At 43.0% G+C, this 26138-nt stretch overlaps 1 protein-coding gene across 1 annotated transcript in view; it reads left to right on the top strand.

Annotated features, from left to right (window-relative positions):
- The first annotated feature begins 200 nt into the window (after positions 1 to 200).
- Positions 201 to 26138, top strand: part of ANO2 (anoctamin 2) — a 1601761-nt gene continuing 1575823 nt past the window's right edge. Inside the window, exon 1 of the mRNA XM_085652609.1 lies at positions 201 to 621. Coding sequence (XP_085508735.1) covers positions 459 to 621 — 163 coding nt within the window. The 5' untranslated portion in view covers positions 201 to 458. The remainder of the gene's footprint in view (positions 622 to 26138) is intronic.

The raw sequence follows: 26138 nt of genomic DNA, 5'->3' as shown, positions 1-26138 counted from the left end.
TTTCATGCAGGAGTGCTTTTGCCTACAACTGCTGTAACCTGAGAGAAGGAAGACGAAGCCGACTGAAAAGCTTTCACAAGCTCACCTCTGATCGGCTGTCACCGAGCTCTCCTTGAGGGTTTGCAAGACACAGTAATTGTCCTCCGCGCTATAATTTAGGAAATTAAACAGCAGCAATCGAGTTTTGGTTGGGAGCATGTGGTGACTGTTGCCATGTTTTCGCCGTGCCCTTGTTTACCCTCGTACCACATTTGCCCAGGAGTTTCGTTTGCTTTGCAATTTAAGGATACCCCCGCCTTTCTTGCTCCCCGGTAGCAGGGAGGGGAGCGCGCTGGACTGGTCGCGTGGCCCTGCTATGGACCCCCGTGTTATTCTTCGAGAGCAGCGCTGCTGATTGCCTCAGCAGACGGCCGGGTAATTATCTGCAGGTGGCGTTGCCTAAAGCGCTGCAAGCTGAGATGGAATTAGCCGCCAGCACCATTCGTAAACTACGGCAGGTCAGGACGAGGAGCAGGCTGTACTCGCTCACATCACAGCCACATTATCCTATTAGCGCGCGCTCCGTGTCCAGTCAAATCCCCGTCTGCAGCATGATGGAGGCCCCCCCTTCGCAGCCGCCTGGTAAGTTTATCCTTCCACGTTATTCACCTCTTTTCCTCTTTGGCGACTGGTTACCGAAAAAGCAACAGGCTTTTTTTTTTACTTAATTGGGGGCACGGTGTGTGGGAGCCTGGTACTTTACCTGCAATAATCCGGGTCCTGGGAGATAAGCCAAGCGCAAAAATACACTCGTGCCTTAATGCCTGTTGGATTTTCGTGGGGGCACCTTCCTGTCTGGTAGTCTGTACACCACACACACAGACGTGCGTGGGGGCCACTGCACATTGGTCGCCCCCTTCGAATAAGGATTTTCAGAATACATTCTCGTAAGTAAAGCAAGGTAGATTACACTACGCGCATATATCACACGCCCAACAGGCAAGTTCACCGACTGAATATTTTTATGTAAGAGCTTGAGAAATACCTGCTTGTATTTCTAAGAGAGACCACACTTGTAGTTTGTAATATACGCTTCCACGGAGATGACAAGTTAATCACACCATGTAGGGGTTCTGGCTGAATGCATCTTCAAGGAGTGATGTGGTGTTGTATGCTGCTGCTCATAGATACTAATTATAATGGAAAAGGAGATGACCGGGCAGCGAGGTGCGCATGGAGATGGCATATACATGTTCTCCCTCTGAGTATTTGCTAGAAGCAGTGTATGCTTTTTATGCTATATTTGACTATTCGACTACTCTAATACGACTGCTAAATATATGTACACCCCCACACGCACGCACACAGTCACACACATACACACAAACATATATTTGTTTATAGACGTTGTGGATTCGACAGCTTTTACGTCATTGTTTATCTTTGCTACAGTCTGTTAGGTAGATTGACATTTCTTACTGTGTGTTATAAATATGTTCTTGTTTCATCATAAAATGGAAAGTAATTAATAATATTGTGAAAGGAGTCCTCATCAATGGAGAAGATCGGTTCTCGTGATGCACTGGTTGAAATGGAACCACTGGGTGATTTCCCGCATTAGGGGGCAGCGCAGAAACATTTCAGACCTGAACAGCAGGGTCTGGTAAGTGTCACCCCGTGAGCACACATGCCACGAGCCATGAAGAAATCACAACACGGCCATACCAAACCTGATCAAACTTCAGCTTGAAAAGACCCAGCATGAGCAAAAGCTAACGTGAGAAGCGCCGGCATGAACGAAAAAAACGTACGTGACACGAGCACGAACAGGCACCAGAATCAACAAGCATTGGCATAGCTAATAGGTCTGGCCTTTGGGACCTTATTCGTGTTTAGTTATGCAGCACAATATCCTTGGTGCAACAACATCAACTGTTGCATGGCTAAACACTTATAAGGTCCCAAAGGCGAGACCTATTGGCTATGCCAATGCTTGTTACTTATGTGATAATCCATGTAAGCATGCTGTTAGTCCTGCTGTTCTCACATGTAGATTTGCAGTTTGTGTTGATTCTTTAGTTTCACAAATAATGAAATGTAGTCATTATCTAGTAGGCCATTGTTATTTTGAGCAGCCCAGCCACAACCCAAATAACTATGCTTTAGACAAGCTTGCAGGTGCCAACCTCTTTGAAAATATTTTGAAGGCGCACGCACCGGAAGCTGTGTAATCCCAGACTTTGTTCTGCACCTGTTCAAAATATAGAGGGCTGTCACTAGGTCTGCAAGCATGAATCGCACAAGTTTGTTGACTTCATGCAACTTCTGGCTTCAGTGATATTCAAAAGGGACTAAATAGGAGAACTGTTGCAGATGTTGTTGCAGCGAATGAGCTGCTCTTAATTAAATAAGGCACGTGATTGTTTTATGCAAATCTATCTATGTGATGTGCTTGTATCGCTATGCTAAAAACACATGATGTGCAGCTATGGTTGCCACCTAGCTGGTTTTACACCAGCACTTTGTACATTGCTTGTACAAAGAAATTTTAAAAATCACCTAAAGCCAGTATTTTTCCCCTTATCAGTACATACTTTAAGCAGTAGATGTAAGAAGAAAACACGTTTAATGTGTTGTACAGCTAACCTATTGGTAATTAAAGAAATAAAGGTAGAAAGGCAATGTTAAGAATGAATGCAGACAATGACAGAATTAAGTTCTACAAAAGAATCATGTGTGGGCCTTTGCAGAATGTTAGAACGTGTACAGATGGCCAGTATTTTTCTCTGGGAAAGGTAGCAACCCTTTGTGAATCAGTAGACAAGAAACCAGTGATAGTGTGCAGCACGACTTACAACTTTTAAAAATAAATTAACATATCATCAATGCAGAGGTTTGAACCCTAATAAAGTGTACAAAAGAGCGACAGATGGAATGCTTGAATTAATCTCAGCCCCTGGAAATTACCTGGGCCACATCCCACTCTATTGGTATTTTGCCCCTAAGGCACCACTACACGAAAACTGCAGCGAACTGGTTGCAGAAAACATATACAGTAAAACAAAAACTTAAGTACAAATAAACAGAACAGGCACAGAACCACTGGAGCTAGGATACAAAATAAACTGGACAACAAGAAAAAAGCAATGTGCAGTATTACAGAAAATAAGTACGCAAGAAGTATCATTGGGAAAAAAAGATTCAAGAAAACAAGTTACATGAGAAAGTCAAAACAAAGCTGTTGGACTAGAACACGACACGTGTATAAATATAGAGAAGCAGCATAAATTTAAAAATCGACAATGCAAATTAATTACGAAGAGAGCACACTATACACTGGTCTTTTAGAATGGTGCAACTGCTAACTGACTCGTCTAGTCATTATTTGAGTCAGGATTACATTGACAGGCAGTGATCCTTGTTTTCCAAACAAGACATGGCAATCTACGCCAGATGGGATCGACCGATGAGAGTGAGGCCTTCGGTTTTAATAGTTTGAGGTACTACGTACGTACGTTTCAATGCCTCGTCAGGGGCAAAGCGCTATATAAATGCAATTTCTGAGTATTTTAGGTTCTGACAAGCAGAAGAAAAGGCCAAATACTTCAGAATAGCTGCCTCCCGTGAACTAGTTCTGGGTTGAAGAAGCGGTGCAGACGCTGTGAGAATACATTGTGACAAGAAGCAGTAATGAAAGCCGGAAGTACTTCGCTTGCAGTTTTTCCGGCCCTGAAATCTTAAAGTAAAGACCCAGCCGGTGTTTCTTCGGACTAACGTGGCTCCCGATGGGGGATACTTTGCCAGAACTGGAGGCGGTGGTGTGTGAGAAGCGGTGAGAGCTGGTGCTGCAGGGCCCAAAGATGGACGAACGCCTCGAGCAGGCCTCTGGTCATCTCCCCCCGAGGTTGTTCTCGCTGAAGTTGTTCAATTATCTGGAAGTGTCAGGCTGCCCGCCTCTGTGGGAGTTTCCGGTTGAGCTGGGTCAGCTGCAGGCTCTGACCAGTCTCATTCTGTGCCGGGACGGACTGAACGGAGTGCCTGGTGAGGCTTTGGCTCCGCTCGCTGCCCTGAAGGTGCTCGACCTGTTTGGCAACCATCTGACCGAACTACCCGAGCAGGTGTTCAGTTTTCCCAAGCTCAACACTTTGAACCTCAGCTGTAACCAGCTGAAAAGTCTGCCTGCAGGTCTAGGCCGTGCTGAATATCTCCCGCAACCAGCTGTCTGCCTTTCCCATTGGTTTCTTCAGCCAGGAACTGCCGCTTCTTGGGACCCTCAGCGCGTCGGAGAACCTGATCGAGGAATTGAGTGGGGGCATCGGCCTCTTGCCTGCCCTCAAGGTATACCGCTGCTGTCAACATCCGTGCACAAGCGCGCGCGCCTCACGCAGCAGCAGTGGGAGGGGAGAGAGTAGGGGGCCTGTGCGATTCCCTTGCGGGAGCGAGCAGCAAGGAGCGATAATTGACAACAGATGGTGCCAGCTGCTCGTTCCCGCAAGGGAATCGTCAAACGTGCACGCGTTGCAATTGAAAGAAATGCAACGCGTGCATGTTTTCGGGCGAAAAAGGGCACCGATGGCTAAAAGTCTTTTTCCTAAGCAGCGTATGCGCGCTGCGTAGGCGAGACCTAAAAACTCGTGCATGGGAAAAAAGCCTTGCAAGAGCAAATTTCAACATATACTATATCCATCATGAACCAACTTCGCTATAAACAAATACAAGCCCATTCAAACAACGGCATGCAAAACAGCAACATGACCCCATCACTCACGTATTAACACTAGCACACATACACAAACAGTGTCGGAAAAGCCCAGCTCGTCGAAAGACTAGCATGACCAACAACAAGTGAACTCCAAGAATAAGGAAATCATACCTGATCAAACCTCGGTGTGAAGAAACCGAAGTATGGAAACACCCCAGCATAACTATGGAGAGCACGGCAACAAGCGCTGGAATGAACAAATAACAAGCAGTATGAATATAGGTGATCACGTACAGCTCCCCAAAAGGGGTAACCTTCATCATTGAGAATGCACATGGACAAACCTCAAAATGACTAGAACCACAAAGGACCACACCTTGCACGTGTAGACCGAGTTCAAATAGCATGACAGACAGAACACCTTACCCATCATGACCGCATTCATTACGAGTAAACTCCAACACCAACAAACCATCAATAAACAAACCTCAGTGTGAAGAAAAATAAGTGTGAATGCATCCTAACATGACAATTCCAAATAAGACCCAATCGTAATAGGAGCATGCTCCAGGATCACTAAACAGCATCAAATAAAAGAAACAATAGTATCGACGAAGCTGAGCAAGAACAGTCTCCAAGATTAGGAGCTCCTGCAGAAGCAAACCTCAGTATAAACGAGCTTCCTGCATGAACGGACCCAGCAGGTGCAAACACCAGCATGGTAAACTCCTACATGAACAATGTAGGCACAGATGTTCAGTGAATTAAACGCTCACTGCTGATGTCTGTGTGAGTTGCACGTAAAAAGTATGAATCCTAGCAAGGCCAATTCAGCCTCTCAATCTTCCAAAATTGATCAATATATTACCACACCATTCATTTCGGAAAGATGACTTTAAATGTCCTCTATAGCACAGAGAATGTCAAATAAGTGCTGCATAAATATTTATAGTCATAGCTTTTTTAAGAGAGTGGCAAAACCGACTCTGCGGTTACTTATACTTGCACTCTACCATGAAATAGCACTACTGGATTGCTATTCTTGTTGGATGGTCAAAGAGGGAAAAGTTTTTGAGGGGTCCCAAACGTTGCATTTCTAATTCAACTTCCCTTAGGAATTGTTCTGAAAATTGTTAACAAAATTACACAGACGAGATTTGACTACCCTTTCCTTGGTTTGTTCTGTGGTTTTTGATAAATGTAAAAATAAAAAATAGAAATCACAAATGACTACTTTACTTTAGAATGAGTTTATTCAGTTTGTGTAGAGGCTCGCAAATAGAAATTTTGAATAATACATCAAATCGGAGTTGCTGCAATGCTCTTTCTCTCAGTGAGCATCGCCCTGTTGGTGACCATGCGCTCCTGAGTTACAAACTTCAAGATGTCTTAATGACTGGGATAGCTTAGTAATGTGACTTTGGTGACCATAACAATGAATCAATATTTGCTCATTGTTTTACAGACCCCGTTGTACAACCCGCTTTGATGACCCCACATTGGAGCAATGAGCATGATCAAACCACTGCACAGACCCTATCACGAACACATAGCACGAGAAAACATCAGCACAAAATGAATAAACCCAATGTAAAGCAAACACGAGAATGAACTCCCGAATGCATATTGCTGGTAAAGTAGCTCAGTAAGCCATAGCTTTAAATCCAGGCTCACCCTGTTCTCAGATTGTGGTTGATAACTGTGGTATCATTAAAGCCGGGCATACCCAAATACAGACATTTGTGGTTTTTCTGTGTGGCAATATGGTACACGCATTCATTTTTTTTTTCTTTTGAATGAACATGTATTTGACACTCTTTTCACACAATCTCATACCTGCTACATAATATGCAGATTTCAGCCCCCAACACATGTCTAGCTTAAATGGGTCTCAGGTTATTATAATCACAGCACCTGTGGAGCAATGCTGTATCTGACACTTGGAAAAAGTTAAATGCTTTTAGAAGTCATTGCTGGATTTAACATTAATGGACAAGCAAAAGCATAGATGTCTACATCGTCAAATGAAAAACATCTAGATCAAAAATTGTGAAAAGAAAGATTCACTCCATATCATGGAATGTTTCGACTGGTTTTTATATAAATTCATGTTTACTTCACAGATGCACTTCTCAAAGCCATAATAATTTCAGGAGTGTCGTTAGGAGCATAATGGATGGGCCGCAAGTCCTATCTGAAGGTGGAGGCGCCACCTACGAAGGATTGTGGTGAACCGTCCACCATATATTGAGATGCCAGCAAGGTTGATGGGGATCTTTCTGCCAAAAGGGCTCCTGCCAGCATGTCAGGAGCACTTTCACTGAAAAATGTAATACTGGTATATGCCATGTAATTATGGACGACCAGTAGTTATTTTCAGAAACAAGGCTCCAAAGCTGGCGTTTGTTTCTAAATGTAAATCAAAAATGGCCCAGAGGCACTCAGGAGTATGTCCAAGCACATTACTATCTATTTTATTCCTAGGTAGCAATAATTATGATAATCATGTCAATTGTGTTCAGAAAAAAGCATCTTGGTAGGCCCACCAAAAAAAGTAATGGGCCACCTGATGCCGCGCATGCGGCAGCCCTGTGGCAGATGGAAACTGCCAAAGAGAGTCTTACAGCCGATCCAGCTGAAGTCTGCCAGTGACAACTCATTAGTTCCCCCACATCTAAATGAAGCGGGAAATAGGAGGGAAGCGGATCTGAGACCTTTGCCAGATTATTGTGGATTGTCGGTATTTGTCACAATGCATATTTACCTCTTTCAGTTCAGTTTCAGCTATCAAAAGCAATAAAAGTATGTGCAAAGCATAGCATAAATCAAATATAAATACATAAAACACATTAACTAATATAAAAGGTTAAAACACAATTTATCTAATAACCTTTTAAAAATACCAGAAACACAAAACGGCAGAGTGGAGATACAGTGCAAAAAAATAAATAAATGCGGTAAGGAGCAATCGTATATGTGCATCAAGAGCCCTCATACACCAACCACATAGCACCCAAAAATTTAGCGCCAGCACAAGCAAATAATGGCCAAGAGTACATTTTATGAATACGAAGGGCAGTGATGTAGCTTCTAGTCCCGAACTGTTTGCATATGGGCAAGAGCCAATAACCACATGCACTAGCAGCTTTGTGAGCCTCATCAGACAACGTTTTTCTCCAATAAAGCCTCTTCATAGTTTCTTCAGAAGGAATAGGTTATGGAAATCTTATGGAAATGGTCTGACTTAATTACATCCTGAAGTGCAGGAATGAGCCAACTTGGTGCTTGACCAAAGGCGTCTACAAAAGAACAGCCGGTGTAATCTAATTTTCAAATTTATTTATTATGTTTTGGCTCTCAAAGAGGGCCACATAAACATGTATAGACAAAGCAACACAGTCATCAAAAGTACAAGAATTATAAAAACATAGTATTCGAACCGTAATAGGTAATCTACTTTAACCCTCTACTTGTAATAACACCCATATCCAAGGTCAAAGGCTGTAGGGGTGTACAGCGTGGCAAGCGAACAATAGTTTAAAAAAATGTGTTTTCTGATTAAGTTTATTCATTGATATTATCAAAGCCCCACAGCTCTCCCCCATAAAGGGCAGAGCCCAAGGCCTTCGCCTCATACATCTGAAGAGTGGGTGCTATTGGCTTGCTAAAAGATGCTTGAAGTTCTTTGGCAGTGACTCCTGCTAGCTGTCAATGCTTCATTACCGCCTTGCCAATTTGAGGCTTCCAAGACAAAGAAGCCACCAGGGTAACACCTAAATGAGAAAAATAATCAATTTGCTCTAGAGGCACTCCTGCAGACACCAGATTTCCTTTAAATGTTTTATGGGGATTAAAAAACATCAGCTTAGTCTTTGCAGTGTTGATTTCCAACCCCGGGGGGCAACAAAACTCACTGAAAAGGTTCAGGAGTTTCTGCATTTCACAGGAGGTCTTAGACATCAACAGATTGCCATCTGCAAAGAGAAGAGCAGGAACTTTCTCAAAGGCCCAAAAGCCAAAGGAGGAGCATCAATATAGGGTAAAGTTACATGTTGTTCTTTATCATATAAAAAACAATGAGAACAAAGTTGGTGCTAGTACGCATCCCTGGCAAACACCTCTGGACACTGGGACTCTATCTGTCATCTTTCTGTGTGCACCCCAACAATTTCTAGTATAATTCGAATCATGTAGGCGAATAACTATAGACAGAATGTCAGGAGGCACACCCATATCTTTAAGTACTTCCCATAGTTTTATATGGGGGACCAAGTCGAAAGCCGAATTTATGTCAACAAAGGCAACATAAAGGTTGCCCTTGTCTAGCAACGCGGTCTTCTAATAAATTTGCAAAGAATAGAAGACTTGATCTATAGTTGAGACTTCTTTCCTGAACCCAGCCTGAAAAGGTCTTAAGAGATTGTTATCTTCTATCAATTCATGGATGTTAAGTAATATACAGTGGCTAAAAACGTTTTGGGTATGGTCTTTTAGGCTAATCGGCCTATAATTACCTGGTTGGGACTTACCACCATTTTTAAAGATGGATAATACAATAGCACCTTACCAGGAATCTACAATCGGGGCTGCTCTAGCAATAGCATTGGCAAGAAGAAGAATATACTTAAACCAGGCCCCTACATCATGGAAAAAGATAAACACTGGGATACCATACAGGCCGGCAGCTTTGCCTTTTAAAGTAGATTTAAGGGAGCCTAATATTTTGGACATATCAAATAGAGCCTCATTATTACTCAGAAAAGAGAGAGGCAAAAATGTGTTCTCATCAAGATCTACTCTGCCATCATAGTAAAGATTTTTTAAATGATCAAACCATTTAGGTGGGGAAATGTAGTTGTTTCGTTCAATGGCAGCTGGGTTTGCTACTTTTGACACCAATGCCCAGAACTTTGTGGAATCCCTAGTGGGCGAGGCATCTTTATGATCCTGCCAACTTTGGTCCTCCCAGACTCTTTTCGCCATACCCAATGACTATTCATACTCCTTTCTATAGACACGGATTTGAACAACATCTTTCTTTGTAATAGCCTGTACCAGAAGGCTTTTAAGCCCTATACATTCCCTATTATAGCTAGAACTAGGTTTATTACCTGATTTGTTTAGAGGTCGTGACTGAGCTTGTAAAATCTGTTAGAATTTGTTCAAAGAAATTTATATGTAAGTGCCAATTTCCTTAGAACCTTAATCAGTAGTGGCAATCTCATAGAACACAGTCACCATACTTTGTAAGTCCTGACTGATTGAAGTCATAATATCTAAGGGTGGGCGGAGCTCATGGAGTTGCACTACGTGTAATTTCGCAGAGTTGCATAAAAACTCTGTGGAACTCCGCAGAGTTCCACGAGTGGAGTGGCTTCACTCGACCACCCCTAAGCACAATTCATCCTCCTCAAATGATCCGAGTGCTCGCACAGGAGGTAGCTCATCCCACCCTGGAAAGGCAGGAGAAACGAGCAATCTTCTTTCCACGTGGCATCCCTCACTCACTGCCATTGCTAGTCCTTTTGGTGTTGGTGGCCTCAGTGGGGGTCTCCAAGTGCCTTTTCCTATAGTCTGGGGGCTCAGAGTCCATGTGGGGGGGCTGCTGCTGCTGGTGGGGGCTGCTGCCAGAGGGAGAGAAGAAGCTGTTCTGGTGCACAGAGCCCCTGCCATCATCTTCTTCAGATACACTTACACACTCACCAAAGGAGAGGAGAGGGACCAGGGAGCAGGAGGGGTTTGGGGAGGAACACACTGCCTCCGATCAACCACAACTCTCCCTGCTCCTCCGAAATCCTTCTAACTCACGCCCAAAAAAGCCAAGACAAGCAGTTCGGAATGGATCCCTGGGCCCATCTACTTGTGCCGGATTAACTAAGGGGAGGCAGCGGCAAAATGCTCAGGAGGCACAAAGGATCCTTTCATGGCTGGGCTGCGGACCACTGGACCATTTATCTAGTGGGATGATGGGGAAGATGCGGGGCAGGGAGGGAGCAGGTTTAGGGATCAATGGGAAGAAGAGCCCGACAAGCAGTAAGGGGATGTAGATGGAGTCTGCTGCTGCTGCCTGTGGTTGGTAGGGTGGGTACGGGTGGGGCATCCCTCACAAGCGCCTGGGAGAGAGCACCTGCCTACAGTCCTCCAGGGCAGGCCAGACCTCTAGGTTTAGAGGGCCCACCTATATACCTCCCGACTACTGTGCTAAAAGCTCTAACATCGGCGAGGGCAGCTACCTCAAAGACTGCTGTGCCACTGTGCGACACTACATGACAAACAGGGAGCCGTAGAGCCATTGCTAGGCAATTAGCCATGTAGCTTGCATGCCTCGCCCTCAATTGCTCTATATTTCAGACTCCAAGCCTGTCACCTGCAACATATCAATCGCACACTGCTGCGGCAGCTGAACCAGTGGCCTCCACTTCTGCCTACTCAACTCCTAATGCTCACATTCATGTCAGCTCAGCCTCCATGGTGCTTAGTCTTACATCTAATGTGCAGTAGTAAGATACTGGCTGCACTGTGTTTGCACTGTCTGGGCATGCCCTTGTGAATAGTATCTCCTCTTCTGGCATGCACAGTGCTATGATATAGTGGCCGCGTTCTCTTCTTAGCAGTATGAGGCCACTTGGGTGCTGGTAAACTCCGCTATGCGGCGTAGGTGGAGTTTTTGCCAAACTCCGCCCTTTGAGCGGATACGGAGTGACAAAAACTCTGTGAACTCCCCCAGCATAGCAGAGTTTACTGCCCACCTCTAATAATATCCTGATGGGTGGCTACCTGTCGCCATTTCTAACCACATATCTACCTCTTTCAGACTTAAGACGAATCCTAAACTTGTTGCATATATTTTTGTGGTCTGTTGTTTTTTCCATCTAAACTGTCACTGAAGGAGAAACAGATGCATAATAGATGAGAATGAGAAAGTGGATTATTAGTTGGGGTGGATGGTAGTTCACCACAAGTAATAATGTCACTATTCTTGTTAGGTCTAGTGAAGGTTTCAGTGACTTAAACCTGAGCTCAACCCCAGGTAGCTATGGCACAGAGCAGACAGGCTTAGCTAACAAAAATTTAAAACACAACACAACACAAATCTCACTTCAATTTATAAAAACATAGCATACTTTAATGAACCAAATGATACCACAATGACAAAACTCCCAAAATGGAGTCCAGGCATATGAATTTATAAAGTTTAAATAAAAATAGTACCAAAGAGCGGTAGGTGCCAACCGCGGTCATCTGATTGTACTTGACGGGACCTAGGTGAGCTTTGAGGCCAACCGCAATTAACATCGGTCAGATACAAGAACCATGTTTGTCCAGATCAAATGGTTTACCGTCTGCCTTAGTCTCCGAAATGAGAGTCAAAAATCCTCAGTTGGCAAAGTAGCGGGCTGTAGCCAAGAAGGGCACGAGGAGGCAAGACAGTTGGCAAATGAAGTCCTGTTGAAGCCATTGATTTTTGACTAGGAAGCTCAGAATGGAAGAAATTAAAACTTCCTGCCTAAGGAAGGTTCCTCACTGGCCAGATACTTTTGGTGTCTTTGCCGGGTGGAGATTCTTCTGTTCAGACTTAGTAGCTTTTTTTGGAGCTCGTATTTCTCTTGTGGGGTAAGGCTGCAAGTTGTAGCTGAACAGAGCTTTACAAGCTGGATACATTCTCTGCAATATCTCGCTGAAACAGATTTGCTGCTGTGGAACAGATCTGAGCGGGAGCAACCTGAATCTCTGGCCTAACAACAATGCTTCTTCATTGGATTGACTTGAAAGTTTTGTCCCAGTCTTCCAGAGGTGTTTGAATCCAAACATATTCTAAGTCCAAGGTTTTATGCAGTCAATGGCCCTAAGACTTACTCCAGCAGAAGCAAACGGCAGGGTCCAGGTCAGGTCCTGTTGGAACTGATCAGCCGGACTGTTCAAAGAAAAGGGCTTCTACCGGTTTGTTGTTCCCATACTGCTTAACAGGAGGTCAGTCAACTGACCCTTGGAGTTCACTTCTTTGTCCTGCTTTCATGTGGGGCAGGTGCAGCCTTTTCGGTCTCATCACAGGTCTCAACAGCAAGTGCAGTCCTTCTTCTATCTTCCATAGGTCAAATGGTGTTCTAAAGGGGGTGCCCAGAGGTGACAAAGTTTTGCGTGGCAATAGCCTGAGGGTGGGCGTGACTACTGGCCTTCCCTAACCAATAGGGAAAACATTCCCAGGAAAACCCTACCCACTTTGCAGCAGATCCTGTGTGCCCAATTTCAAACAATCCCCCAGTGTTCCTCGCTACCTAAATCTAACATGGGAGAAAGATTCTTCCCTAACAATCTCTCCTCCTGATGCCTGATGACCACGCAACGCATCGGAACGGGAGTGGACTCACTGACCTTGCTGGAACCTTGGGATCAGCAGAAATTGTAGCCAAAAAAATACTGCCAGAACGCTGCCTCATAGGGATTTGGAGGCTTTGCCATGAGATCGGGGGAATCCAAGGGCCTCCCTATTAAGTTGTTCGTTGAATATTGTTGGCGACATTTATCTTGCTCCCTGCGCTCCACCGTCAAAGTCAGTACTGGCAGTGGTTGTTAGGACACTGCTCCTACGGGGCAGGGTATTGCCTTCTGGCTTGCCGTCCTATACGCTGCAGAGCAGACAGAGGTCTGCTTCAATGCCCCTTAACTGGCAATCATTCAAAAGGGGCTCAGGGGGCTCATCTGGCATTGTGAGCACGAGCCTTATATTCCCTACATTGTAGAGGGAACTTAGAAGGCGCATTGTGGAAGTAAGCATTGTGCACTGTGGAAGAAGCTAGGAATAATCCGTACAGGTTGGAAGTGGCAATGCTGCAGCACAGCTCCAAAAGAAGAAGGTAGGTGAACTTATTTTATTCTACTATTGGGAGGTAAATTCCTTGGCCCTCCATGCCAAGGTCGGCCCGTAATGCCCCCACCAATGAAAAAGGAGCATCAAGTTCCCAATGGCTGGAAAAAGCAAAAGAAATGGTGGGGCAACAGTTAACACTCCCAAAACAAGGGACTCTCAAGGTCCTGAGTCTATTGTGTCCTTTCACCATGATGAGGCATCCATGGTGAATGTGGAACGCTCGTCTGTAGCTGGAAATATACAATCTTCGGCGAAAATGTTGGCTGTGGGAAAGAACTTTCAGTCAACTGTAATACAGAGTTCTGCAAATGAGGATCATGCAGCCTCCTTGGTTTGAGGGCCGTTGGAGTCATTTTATGCCCAGGAAAAGGAGGCTTTGAATTTGATTGGACATGTTGGAACAATACACCCACATTGTTTCTCCTCTCCCTGTTTGTTCCGCACATCTGAACTGAGCTTTGCGAGCTCTGAGGAGAGGTCCAGGATAGTGGGGGGGTTCTGAGGAGTGCATTAGTAAGAAGGCAAAACCTGTTAATGGTCAGCTCCATGGTCAGCCCATGGTGTGTTGACAGATATGCCCTATATGGCCGATGGGTTGCCTTATGGTGGGTCTCAAGGGACATTGGCCTCCTCAGCGGCAAACATTGATTCCTCAGTGATTGGTAACTCACTGATGTTGGATATGCTCCTACTAATACAGAAAACACTTTATGGTATTTTAGAATCTGCCCTAGCCTGATAATCAGTTTACAGGAGAACTGGATGGCGGGTTACCAACTTCGCTTGAGTGGATTTATGCAATTTGTAAAATGGGGTACAAAATCAGGATCTAGGGGAGTAAAAGGTGGGCTAAAGATGTTTGCTATCAACCAAATGTATTAGAAGAGCAAGAGTAACACAGACAAGCAGTGAGCAGTTCCTGGCATGCTATCCGGACTTGTACGATGAGAGCAATAGACCTAATAGTCTAACAATTGTTACCATCTATGTTAACCAGGATGAGACCCGAAAGGAGATGTGGGAGGTCTTCCAGTGGAAACAAACAGCTCTGGCGGAGGACACAGTAGCCCCCTGGTTTCTCCTATTAGGGTACTTCAATCATCATTTAGCCCCAACCTAGGAAGAAGCTGGTTGCAATGACATGCTGGAAGGCTACGGAATCCCCCATGCAACCTTCTCTCGGTGTATCTAATCCAAGTATGATTTGCACATTGTAAGAATCCTTGCCGTGCTAGGTTTTGTCTGCCTAAATGGTCGGTTCAGGGAGCACATATCAGCGGGTCAAACATTTCTGCATCGGAAGCAAACCTGCCCCATAGACTATATGTTTATACAGGCATGTTTTTTTTAAATATCTGTACAAGCTTTGAGGTATTAAGATAAAGGGATAGTGATCATTGGGGCTTGAAAACAGCCCTATGTGCTGCTACTTACCAGAGAGAATATGTAATACCGATGGCAGTAGCCTTCCCAAAGCTCTTAACAACAAGAATCGATGAAAGATACATGTCTCAACTGGAACAATTACAATTTTCTAATGATTTGGACTTTGGGGAGGTCCCAGAATGGCACTTTGAAACCATAGCAGAGGCAGTAAAGCGACTGACCCCTATAGTTAGAACATGTAACCAGGAGGCTAAGAAGGATAATCCTAGCCAGCCACTAAATCAGCCGTTCTTTGATAAAGAGTGCCCAATTGCTAGGAAGAAGCTGAGGAAAGCAAGGAGGATGAGGCGCACCAAAGAGAATTATAATGGAAGAGAGGGTTACGTTTACACAAAGAAGGAATACCCTGTGTAGAGCTAAAAACCATGTTTTTTACCAATCTAACCGGAATCTCATGATTAGTACTATCCAGGATAAAGATATGATTAAGTTCAGGAAGTTAGTCCAAAGGGGGTGTAGTAAAATGAGCCCTCCCCCCCCAAGGTACACAGTCCCAGGAACACTTGGGATTAACACCTAAGTGATATCTATAAACCAAGGGAAGTAACTATGAGAGGTAACTGGTCTCGAATGGAAAAGGGATTATTGAAGTCCTTCTATGTACCTCATGGGAACAGTACAGCCTGAACTGCCAAGCCATGTCTTCCCTGGACCGGAAACAAGCATCCTGGGACTGGTTTCGGGTCCATAACCCTCATCAGCCAGGCTATCTAGAATCCAGTGGCAAAGTGAGCAAGGGACCCACGTCTGGGCATACCCTGTCAACTTAGGACGAACAAAGCGATACCAAAGAGGATGATGGACGGAGCGTTTGAGCAAATCAAACACTCACCCCCAGTCAAATGATCTGGGATTAATCCATCATCATTCTTTAGCTCACTCCACCACGCCAGTTCAGACATGGCCATATGCAAATCAGTCTGACCCTGTGCCTCATGGGAACAGTCCAGCCCAAACTGCCAAGCCATGTCTTCCCTGGACCGGAAACAAGCATCTTGGGACCGGTTTCGGTTTCATAACCCTCATCAGCCAGGTTAACTTGAATCCAGTGGCAAAGTGAGCAAGGGACCCACGTCTGGGCATACCCTGCCAACTTAGGGCAAACAAAGTGATACCAAAGGGGATGATGGACTGCGCGTTTGAGCAAATCAAACAATCCCCTCCAGTCAACTGATGCTCCGTGCTCTCCATGCCACTGGAATCAAGCTATCCTGGCTGAAGAGGGGTGAAACCCCGAAACCGGTCCTAGGATGCTTGTTTCCAGTCCAGGGAGGTCCTGGCTTGGAAGTTCAGGCTGGACTGTTCCCATGAGGCACAGGGTCAAGACTGATTTGCATATGGCTGGGTTCAAACTGGAAAGGCATGGTGAGCAAAAAAACATGGATTTAGGCCCAGATCTCTGTACTTGGGTGAATGTATGACATTGTTCTGCATTCTGTCCGTCAACAGTTGTTTTTGCATTTACCCTATAAGTGTGGCAGGGGAAATTAGCAACCTCACCTCTATGGTGATGCAAAACCAGTTCTGGGGAGAGCTCCTCTGCATTTGGGATTGATTCCTGGCTGATTGGAAGGACAAAGGACAAGCCAGATCCATGTGTTAGCTAAACCTGTCTATGACAGAGGAGGCCTCTTTGAAGTTAATTTAATTCTTGGGTACTGCCCATACAGTTGTTCTGTCAAAGGAACACAGCACATCCAAGGCCTATATATCAGCTCCGGGACCAAGCTCCCACCTGATCAAGGGGGCTATTCAGGTCCTGGGTGACAGATGGAAACTCATGCAGATGGGCTTCTAAAGGCTTTAGGCAGGTAAAAGTTGACTTTTAAAAGTATCTTAAAAGTTTCTTCTGTAAGATATATATATTACAAATCTCACTTTACCAATGACTTGTGCGTGTAATACATATTTGAAAAAGTGCTAAGAATGAACTTTGTAAGGGTTTCCTAGGCGGAATAACATTATTTAATTGTAGTATTATATCCAAATTCTTTTCTATGGTAAAGCTAACCAAATAGCTTTTGGGGCCTTGTCACTGCTAAGACATATTTTACCTTTACATGCTTAACTTTCAAATACTATGTACACTACCATAAAGGCATTAAGGCCTACTTAGGGGTGACATTTTATTATTCAAAAGGAGGTTTTAGACCTGTGAAAAGGGGTTATTTTGAAAATTCAAATTTGTAGTTTTACAACTGCACGTGCAGGCTACAGTGGTAGGCCTGCAGTCATGTTTGCACTGTCACTGTAGTTGGTCGCACAATGGGTTTTGCTGTCCACTGGTGATATTTAACGTAGAGGCCCTATGTGCACTTTGTACCATATACTAGAGATATATGGGTAAATGTAATATCCCAAGTGGTAGTATAGCCAATTTTGACATGTTTTACAGGTCAGAGCACATGCACTGGACCTGGTTAGCAAAGCTCCAGTGCACAGAGTCCAAAACTCAGCAATACATTTCAGTTAAACATGTTGTGGCGTCAGGGAACCACGTCAAAGGGGGTATTTTCTCACAAATAAAACCTATATGTACTGTTCCGCAGGGCTGTTTCCTGATGGAAATAGGTGCTCCAGAATTCATATAAATTGGAAACAAGATAAATACAAAACAGAACATCATTTTTTATTCCAACTGATAATTTACTAAATAAACAGTATATAGCTTTTATTAAAAGTCTCAGCATGGAGGCTTGAAACAAGGTAAATACAAAACAGAACATCATTTTTTATTCCAACTGATAATGCATTAAATAAACAGGATATAGCTTTTATTAAAAGTCTCAACATGGAGGCTTTTTTTCTGCAGAGTGCAACATCATAATGGTTCTATGCAATCGATTTCTATTCTGGGGGATAGTGTTGATAAAAAAGTGTTCTGATGCTTCAATACAGGATTTTTTCCAATTGTTGCTGAATACTGTTTTATGTGTCGCCATATGAATGAAAAGGATTTTTGTTCTAAATAAAACTTTATTTTTCTAGCACTTTAATACCTTTTTACATTAATATCGCTTACCATTCCAAAATAGCTAGGTAACAATTCCTCAGATTATGCTGCAGAATTTAGCTTTAATTATCTAAAATGAAGCATAGTTTGCCTTTCCTTTCCACATATATTGCTCTTTTCTTGCCATATATTTGAGTCAATCCAGTGATGTTGTTACATAATTCCAGATAATCTGCAAAAACATAAATATATCTCACAATGCTCCAAATTACCAGATTCCATCATGAACAACCACAAGCATGAACCAAGCACTATTGATGTATAAAGTTGAAAAACATCACTTTTTCTGCCACTGTGATTTTCTAAAACAGCAACGTCACAAACTTCCAATTTTGTTTTTAAAAGGCATGTTAAAAAATCCAGCAAAACAAATGTTTTTGCAGAAACGTCACATGCAGGACAGTTATGTAAAGCTGACAACAAAAAGTTGTGAAGTTGTCAGTTTCACACAGCTCATCAGGAACTGAATATGACCAGCAATTGCTAGTGTGCATGTGAACAATTTTAAAATTGCAATTGCACACACAGGCCTAACTAGACAGAGACACCCTGGAATGAAACCTGCAGTGAGACATTTAACAGTAAGGCTAAGATCACCAATGGCATACACATAAACCTTTGGCTATGACGCAAGCCAATTTCCAAGAGGCTTGAGATTATATTTTTTAAATGCTCATGAGCAGCCAGTCTGGTTTTCTTTGCTCCATTGAAGGTTTATAATGCAATCCCTTTAAATGAGCTGATAATGACACCACTAGGGAAAATTCAAAGAAAAGCAAATTAATAGGTGGAGTCTGAGGCAACGGCTGAACTCACATGTTACTTCTTCAACGCCGGCCATCACACAAACCTGAGACCTGGATCACTGACACAATATCTAGGTAAACAATAATGTTTGACACAAATCTCGTGTCAAAAACATAGTTTACCAAAATATCGTATTCCTATACTTATAAGGGCAAGTACAAAAATTTTAGAAATAAAAAATCGCTGACACTAATATTGTAAAAAATATACAAAAATATTGATTTTGTTAAATATAGAGTTTAAAGTAGTAAATTGTTAAATATTTTAATATATAAATGTAATATAATGTAAATTAAATAAATTCCACTAATGTTTAATACTATATATAATTATAGAAACACATAAATACACATGTGTATATCTATATAGCTCTATATCTATATTTATATATATATGTGTTTGTGTTTATATAAATATATATAAATATAGTGTAACCTAAATAATAAAACTATTTAAATTACATTATAATAATGTTTTTAATACTTTAAAATGTATTACTGTGAAAATAAAACATATATATCCTACCAGTGGTTGCCAGTATGTAGTTATAGTTCGTATCGTGTCCATAGGAAAAGCGTTTTTTGATTTGTCTGTAACTTTGGCGCCATTTGTCGAATCTTCACGAAATGTTCCAAAAAAAGTGAGTCTTGTTGTACATGGAAAGTTTGTGAGTTGATCCATGAAGCGGGGGCCAAGAAAAAGGGAGGTCAAAAAAGTGTGTTTTTCCATGTTAATTCCCATAGGACCTGTCAACACTCCTACAGCCCGAACCGCTGGATGGAATTACACCAAATTTGGCAGAAAGGTAGATTTGGTTAAGCAGATTGTGTTTTCTTTATTTGGTGTAAATCCATTTAGGAATTGTTGAGAAATTAAAGGAAATCCAAATTTAGATAGCTGTGATCGAGACGATTTCGTGATGACTTCGCAATTAATCTTAAATGCACAGAATGCTGTGATTGACTGGCCGCAACCTGAGCAGAGAGTTGCGGCTGCCATTTTAATTGAACGGTTGAGTCTCCTGGGCTGAAATGAAATGGCAGGAAGTGAACGTTGAGTCTCCTGGGCTGAAATGAAATGGCAGGAATGAGGGGTCAGGTGAGATGTAACCTGGCCTCTTGGCTTCAATATAGGGGTTTTTGAGGGATTCCTGATGGGTAGAATATGCAGAGAAATCGTTTTTTTCATGCTCAATATTCAAGAAAACATCGTGAGCAGCAGCATATAACATCACAACGATGTCACGAATATGGACAAAAATAAAAAACATTCAGAGACTCATTCATAGACTAATGCATGCAGCCACATACCCAATCAGGCACTCACAAACCCAATCACAGACCCACTCACAGACCCATTCAAAAACTCATGCACCCACTCAAAGACCCACTCAGACACTTTCACATCCACTCACAGACTCACTCACACTCATGCACTCACTCACACACCCACTCAGAGAATCATGTGCCCACTCACAGTCCCACTCAGAGACTCTCATATCCATTCAGACACCCAGTCAGAGACTCATGCACCCACTCACTGCCTCCAAGACTCCTGCATCCAGTCACACATTCACTCAGAAACTAATACACCCACTTACAGACACACTCAGAGAGTCATGCACTCACTCAAACCCCCCACTCAGAGGCTTATGCACCCTCTTAAACATCTATAGTCATGGATCCACTGAGCGCCTCATGCATGTACTCATAGACCCATACAGACACACATGATGCACTCACTCACACATCCACTGAGACAATCACGCAGATACTTACTTATCCAATCAGCGACTCATACTCCTTGTCAGACATCTACTCATATAGACATGTGCCCACTGACAGATCCACTGAGAGATTTATACATGCACTCAGACACCCACCAAGACATTCATGCATCTTCTCAAATCCCCAGTCAGACACTGACGTACCCATTCAGAGACTCACTTGGAGACTCATGCACCCAGTTGAAGATTTAGTCAGACACTTATGCATCCACTTACAGATCTATTAGGAGACTCATTCACTCCCTGAGATACTTATAGAGTCACTGGTGGATGTAGTCAGAGTGTTATGCACCGACTGACACACCCAGTCAGACACTCATGCATGGACTCACAGACACGCTCAGAGACACATGAACCCACTCGTATAGCCATAAAGAGAATCACACACTCACTTAGAGATCCACTCAGATACTCATGCACTCACTTACAGACTCACTCAGGCACCCACTCACAGACACACTCAGAGACTTGTGCACCCACTTACAAACCTATTCAGAGACCCATGCAACCACTCACAGACCAACTCAAACACTCCACACTCACTCACAGACCCACTCAGGCATGCACCCACTCAGACTCACACACCCCCTCACATACTCACTTAGACACTCATGCACCCACTCACAGACCCACCCAGGCATTATCACACCCACTCAGACACACCCAGTCACTCACAGACCCACTCACACACCCACTCAGACATTCACACACCCACTTGGACATTGTCACACATTTACAGATCCATTCAGATACTCTTGCACTCATTCACAGACCCACTCAGAGACTGATACACCCAGACCTACTCCGACATTCATGCACCCATCCACCGACCCACTCAGTCATGTACCCACTCACAGACCCACTCAGACACTTATGCACCCACTAACAGACCCACTCAGAGGCTCATACACCCAATCCCAGGCCCAATCGGATACTGATGCACCCACTCATAGACCCACTCAGACATTCATTCAGAGGCACTCACACAGCCACTCACAGATCAATACAAGCACTTACACATCCATTCACAAACCTACACAGTCACTCACACACCTACTCACAGACCCACACAGGGACTCACAAAGCCACTCACAGAACCACACAGCCACTGACAGACCCACACAGACACCAACAGACCCACACAGGCACTCACACACCCACTCACAGATCCACACTCTCACATCTACTCACAGATGTACACATCTACTCACACATCCATACAGTCACTCACACACCCACTGTCACTCCTTCAAAACCCACACACCCACACAGAGACCCAAACTGATACTCACACACCCACTCAGAGACCCAAACTGATACTCGTACACCCACTCACAGACCCATACAGTCCCTCACACATGCATCCTCTAATGTTGCAGGTTACAGTTTGGAACAAAAAAAAATAAACTTAGAAATTCACTGAAAAAAACAAAGGTCACTGAGATGTTTTAATTTGGAAATAGAATTTAAAAACCTTAGAAACCTTAAAAACCTTACAAATTCACAGAAAAAAAGCAAAGGTTACACAGAAGTTATGTTTAGGCTTGCAATTCACACTTAGAAAAACCATAGAAATTCAACAGCAATTGGTTTAGTTCAATTTGCTGCACTGCTTATGGCCTTGACTATTACATCACTCATGACCTGGTCTGTAACATCACTGATGATTTCACTGACTATAACGTCCCTGTAAAATATATATATATATATATATATATATATATATATATATATATATATATATATATATATATATATATATATATTAACAAACAAATGCCCGTAAGCTTGGGAGGGCACTCAGCAGGAAACCAGCCATCCGGCTTTCACTTGCTCTCTCTCCTCGGCAGCACGCTAGATCTGTTGCATCAACTGACGCGTTTCGATGTTTGGAACATCTTTATCGGAGGCTGGCTTATTCAAACCGGAATAAGTACGAGTGAAATGTCCAGCTAACTATAACAGCCCTGAAACCTATGGTTTTTTCAGTGAATATATATATATATATATATATGTATCCTCCGTACTCCTTTCTTCCAACAGTTCACTCCTCAGAATCAAAAAGGCAAATATATATATATATATATATATATATTCACTGAAAAAAACATAAGTTTCAGGGACGTTATAGTTAGTTGGACATAAAACCAGAGAAATTCACCAGTTATTGTTAGTTGAGCTAACTATAACTCGCGCGCCCGCAATGCACTGCTGATGACATCACATATTACATCACTCATGACATGGTCAGTGACATCACTGATGACATCACTGATGACATCTCAAATGACATCACTGATGACATCATACAGTGAATGTGTGTTTCTCTAAACTTTAAAAAAAATCATATATATCTATGCCAAGGTGTATTGACGAATGAGTGGATTTACAAGTGCCTGAAGGGATTATTTAGTTGGGACATGACTGACTGTATAAGTGAGTGATTGAACGTGTCTTACTGAATGCATGGGTTAGTCACTAAACTGTGTGAAAGTCTGTATTAGTCTCTAAGTTGGTGTGTAAGCGACTGTATGGGTTGGTAAGTATCTACATAGGTGTCTATATGGGTTATTGATTTCTTGTCCAAGTATCTGTATGAATGCCTGAGTGTCTGTGTGGGTCGGTGGAGGGGGGTTTGACACTGTGCACAGATGTCTGAGTGGGTAATTCACTGGTTGTTTGGATTCAAAAGTGCATTTGGGAAGGGCATGAGATGTATTTAAAGGCGGCTGTTCCCAGTCGCAAAGACAGCCCACCGCTGATCAGCGGGTCCTGGCAGGCTCCCACAGGCGTCTAGCTTTTGGGAAGGAAGGTGAGCTGGTGCTAATGCAGGATGACGCTCGCTCTTTTCACTATGTCAGCAATGAAGCAGGGCAGCTGACTGAAGTTCGAGTGACTTCAACCCACTTGGGACATTATTAATGGTTTTCATTTCTGAATGAAAAGCGCACCCACTGGGGATTTAATTTGGAATACCTTATCAAGGAGGCCGTGCTATCAGCCACGCCTGTTTAGGCAGGTGATGCATATAGACTGTGCGCGAGCACTGGTGCTTTCTTTCAGTTAACTAAGTGCCACTGAAGAAGAGAGCAGGGAGCTCTCGAAACGCGTCTGGCGTATGAACTTGCTGCAGTCGTTGGTTGTTCAGTTAAGCTGTCAGCATGCTGCCATTAAACTTGTAAAATATTAACTTCCAGTGGCTTTCTTCGAATGGGTACCCTGCATGAGATGTATTTATAGGCAGCTGCTCCCGGTCGCGAAGACAGCCCACCGCTGATCAGCGGGTCCTGGCAGGCTCCTACAGGCGTGTAGCTCTTGGGAAGGAAGGTGAGCTGGCGCTAATGCAGGATGGCGCTCGCTCTTTTCACTATGTCAGCAATGAAGCAGAGCCGCTGACTGAAGTTCGAGTGACTTCAAACCACTTGGGACATTATTAATGGTTTTAATTTCTGAATGAAAAGTGCACCCACGGGGGATTTAATTTGGACTACATTATCCAGGAAGCCGTGTTGTCGGCCACCCCTATTTAGGCAGGTGATGCATATAGTGTGCGCGAGCACTGGCACTTTCTTTCAGTTAACTAAACGCCACTGAAGAAGAGAGCAGGGAGCTCTCGAAACGCGCCTGGCGTATGAACTTGCTGCAGTTGTTGGTTGTTCAGTTAAGCTGTCAGCATGCTGCCATTAAACTTGTTAAATATCAACTTCCAGTGGCTTTCTTCGAATTGGTACCCTGCATGAGATGTATGTATATATATATTCACTGAAAAAAACATAGGTTTCAGGGGTGTTATAGTTAGCTGGACATTTCCCTCGTACAAAACCCTAGAAATTCCCCTGTTATAGTTAGTTCAGCTAACTCCATCAAATAACAGTAATAAGAACAAGAAAGAGTCACACAGCAGTTAAGAGAACAACCAAAAACATTATAATTTTTTTTTCCAAACTTTATTTTTTATAATAATAAATATATAAACGATAAACTATTTTCAAACTTTATTTTTTTATTAACATGAATATAAACAATAAACTAATAAACAAAATGTAACAACAATAATACAAAACAACAAAGGGGAACACTCCTGTGGGAACCACGGACGTCGACGGCAGACCTGGAAAATCAAAAAGATTGTTAAAAAAACAACAACATGGTATTCTCAACAAAATACCACAAGAAACAAATCACAGATATATAAAATGTATACAGCTAACAAAATTTTATAAGTTTAACTTACAAAAACTGTAAATGGTGCCGCTTTAAAATATTTACCGAATCTGAGGAATTTTTTTTGCAGAAGGCACCACGCCCACAACATTTTTCTTCAGTGGTGAAGAAATTTTTAACTTTTTCCAAGGGGCAAACAAAGACCAATGCCACCTTCTTCATTCGCAAGATTTGCCAAAGAGTTCTGTTACGAGGGGATCCTAACAAAAAATACTCGTGCGGCACAGCAAGTATGATGAAACACTTAAGGACCCTTCATCCAAACAATCTTGCACGAGAAGAGTGCAAACAGATGAGAAACACTCCTGTTCTGTATCTGTAAAAAAGAATCACAAATAAATGTATATTAATAACTTTCAAATTTATACTATTCCATTACTGTACAAACACATTTTATTAAAAACTGACTAAGAAACTATAGCCCTGAACCACAAGTGTGACAATCCTTAAAACACTACATGCATAGTGCATACTACTTTGAAGCAGTTCATACCCTAAAGCCTACCTCACTAAAAGACTACATGCTAACTGACTAAATGATTACAGTACTATAAGGAGACACACTGGGTGAGTGACAGGGTGTTTGCTAGAAGAGTATGAATACTAACTAGGGAATTGAAGGTGTGAAACACAACAGTGTAGGTGATTAGAGGACTGCATCAATACTGCATAGGCATTTAAAGCAGTCCATGTGCTAAGGCCTGGCTCACTGCATGCCTACTTGGGTACTGACTGAATGATTAGAGTACAGCAAGGAGAGTGCCTAGGTGAATTTATAAGTGCTAGGCTTTTCGCACAGGGAATGGATTAGTACTTGGTACTGAATGAGTCACTAGAGGAGTGACAAGTGCTGGACTGTATGGATACTGACTAGGAAATTGAAAGTGTGAAAGACAAGTGTCTAGGTGGTTAGAAGACTGCATGCATAGTGCATAGGGGTTTGAAGCAGTCCATGTGCTAAGGCCTGGCTCAGTGTATGAATACTTAGGCACTGACTGAATGATTAGAGTACTGCAAAGATAGTATCTTGGTGAATTTATAAGTGTTTGGATTTTAGCACAGTGAATGGATTAGTACATGGTGCTGAATGGGTCACTAGAGGACTGCAAAGGGAGTGACAGGGTATTTCCTGGAAGTGTATGGATACTGACTAGGGAATTGAAGGTGAGAAAGACAATTGTGTAGGTGGTTAGAGGACTGCATGCATAGTGGATAAGGGTTTGAAGCAGTCCATATACTAAGGCCTGGGTCACTGGATGAGTACTTGGGTACTGACTGAATGATTAGAGTACTGCAAGGAGAGTGCCTGGGT

The sequence above is a fragment of the Triturus cristatus genome, chromosome 4_1, assembly GCF_964204655.1.
Source record: "Triturus cristatus chromosome 4_1, aTriCri1.1, whole genome shotgun sequence".
Lineage (NCBI taxonomy): Eukaryota > Metazoa > Chordata > Amphibia > Caudata > Salamandridae > Triturus > Triturus cristatus.
Note: the sequence above shows the minus strand (reverse complement) of the source record. Positions and strands in the feature narration are given on the sequence as shown.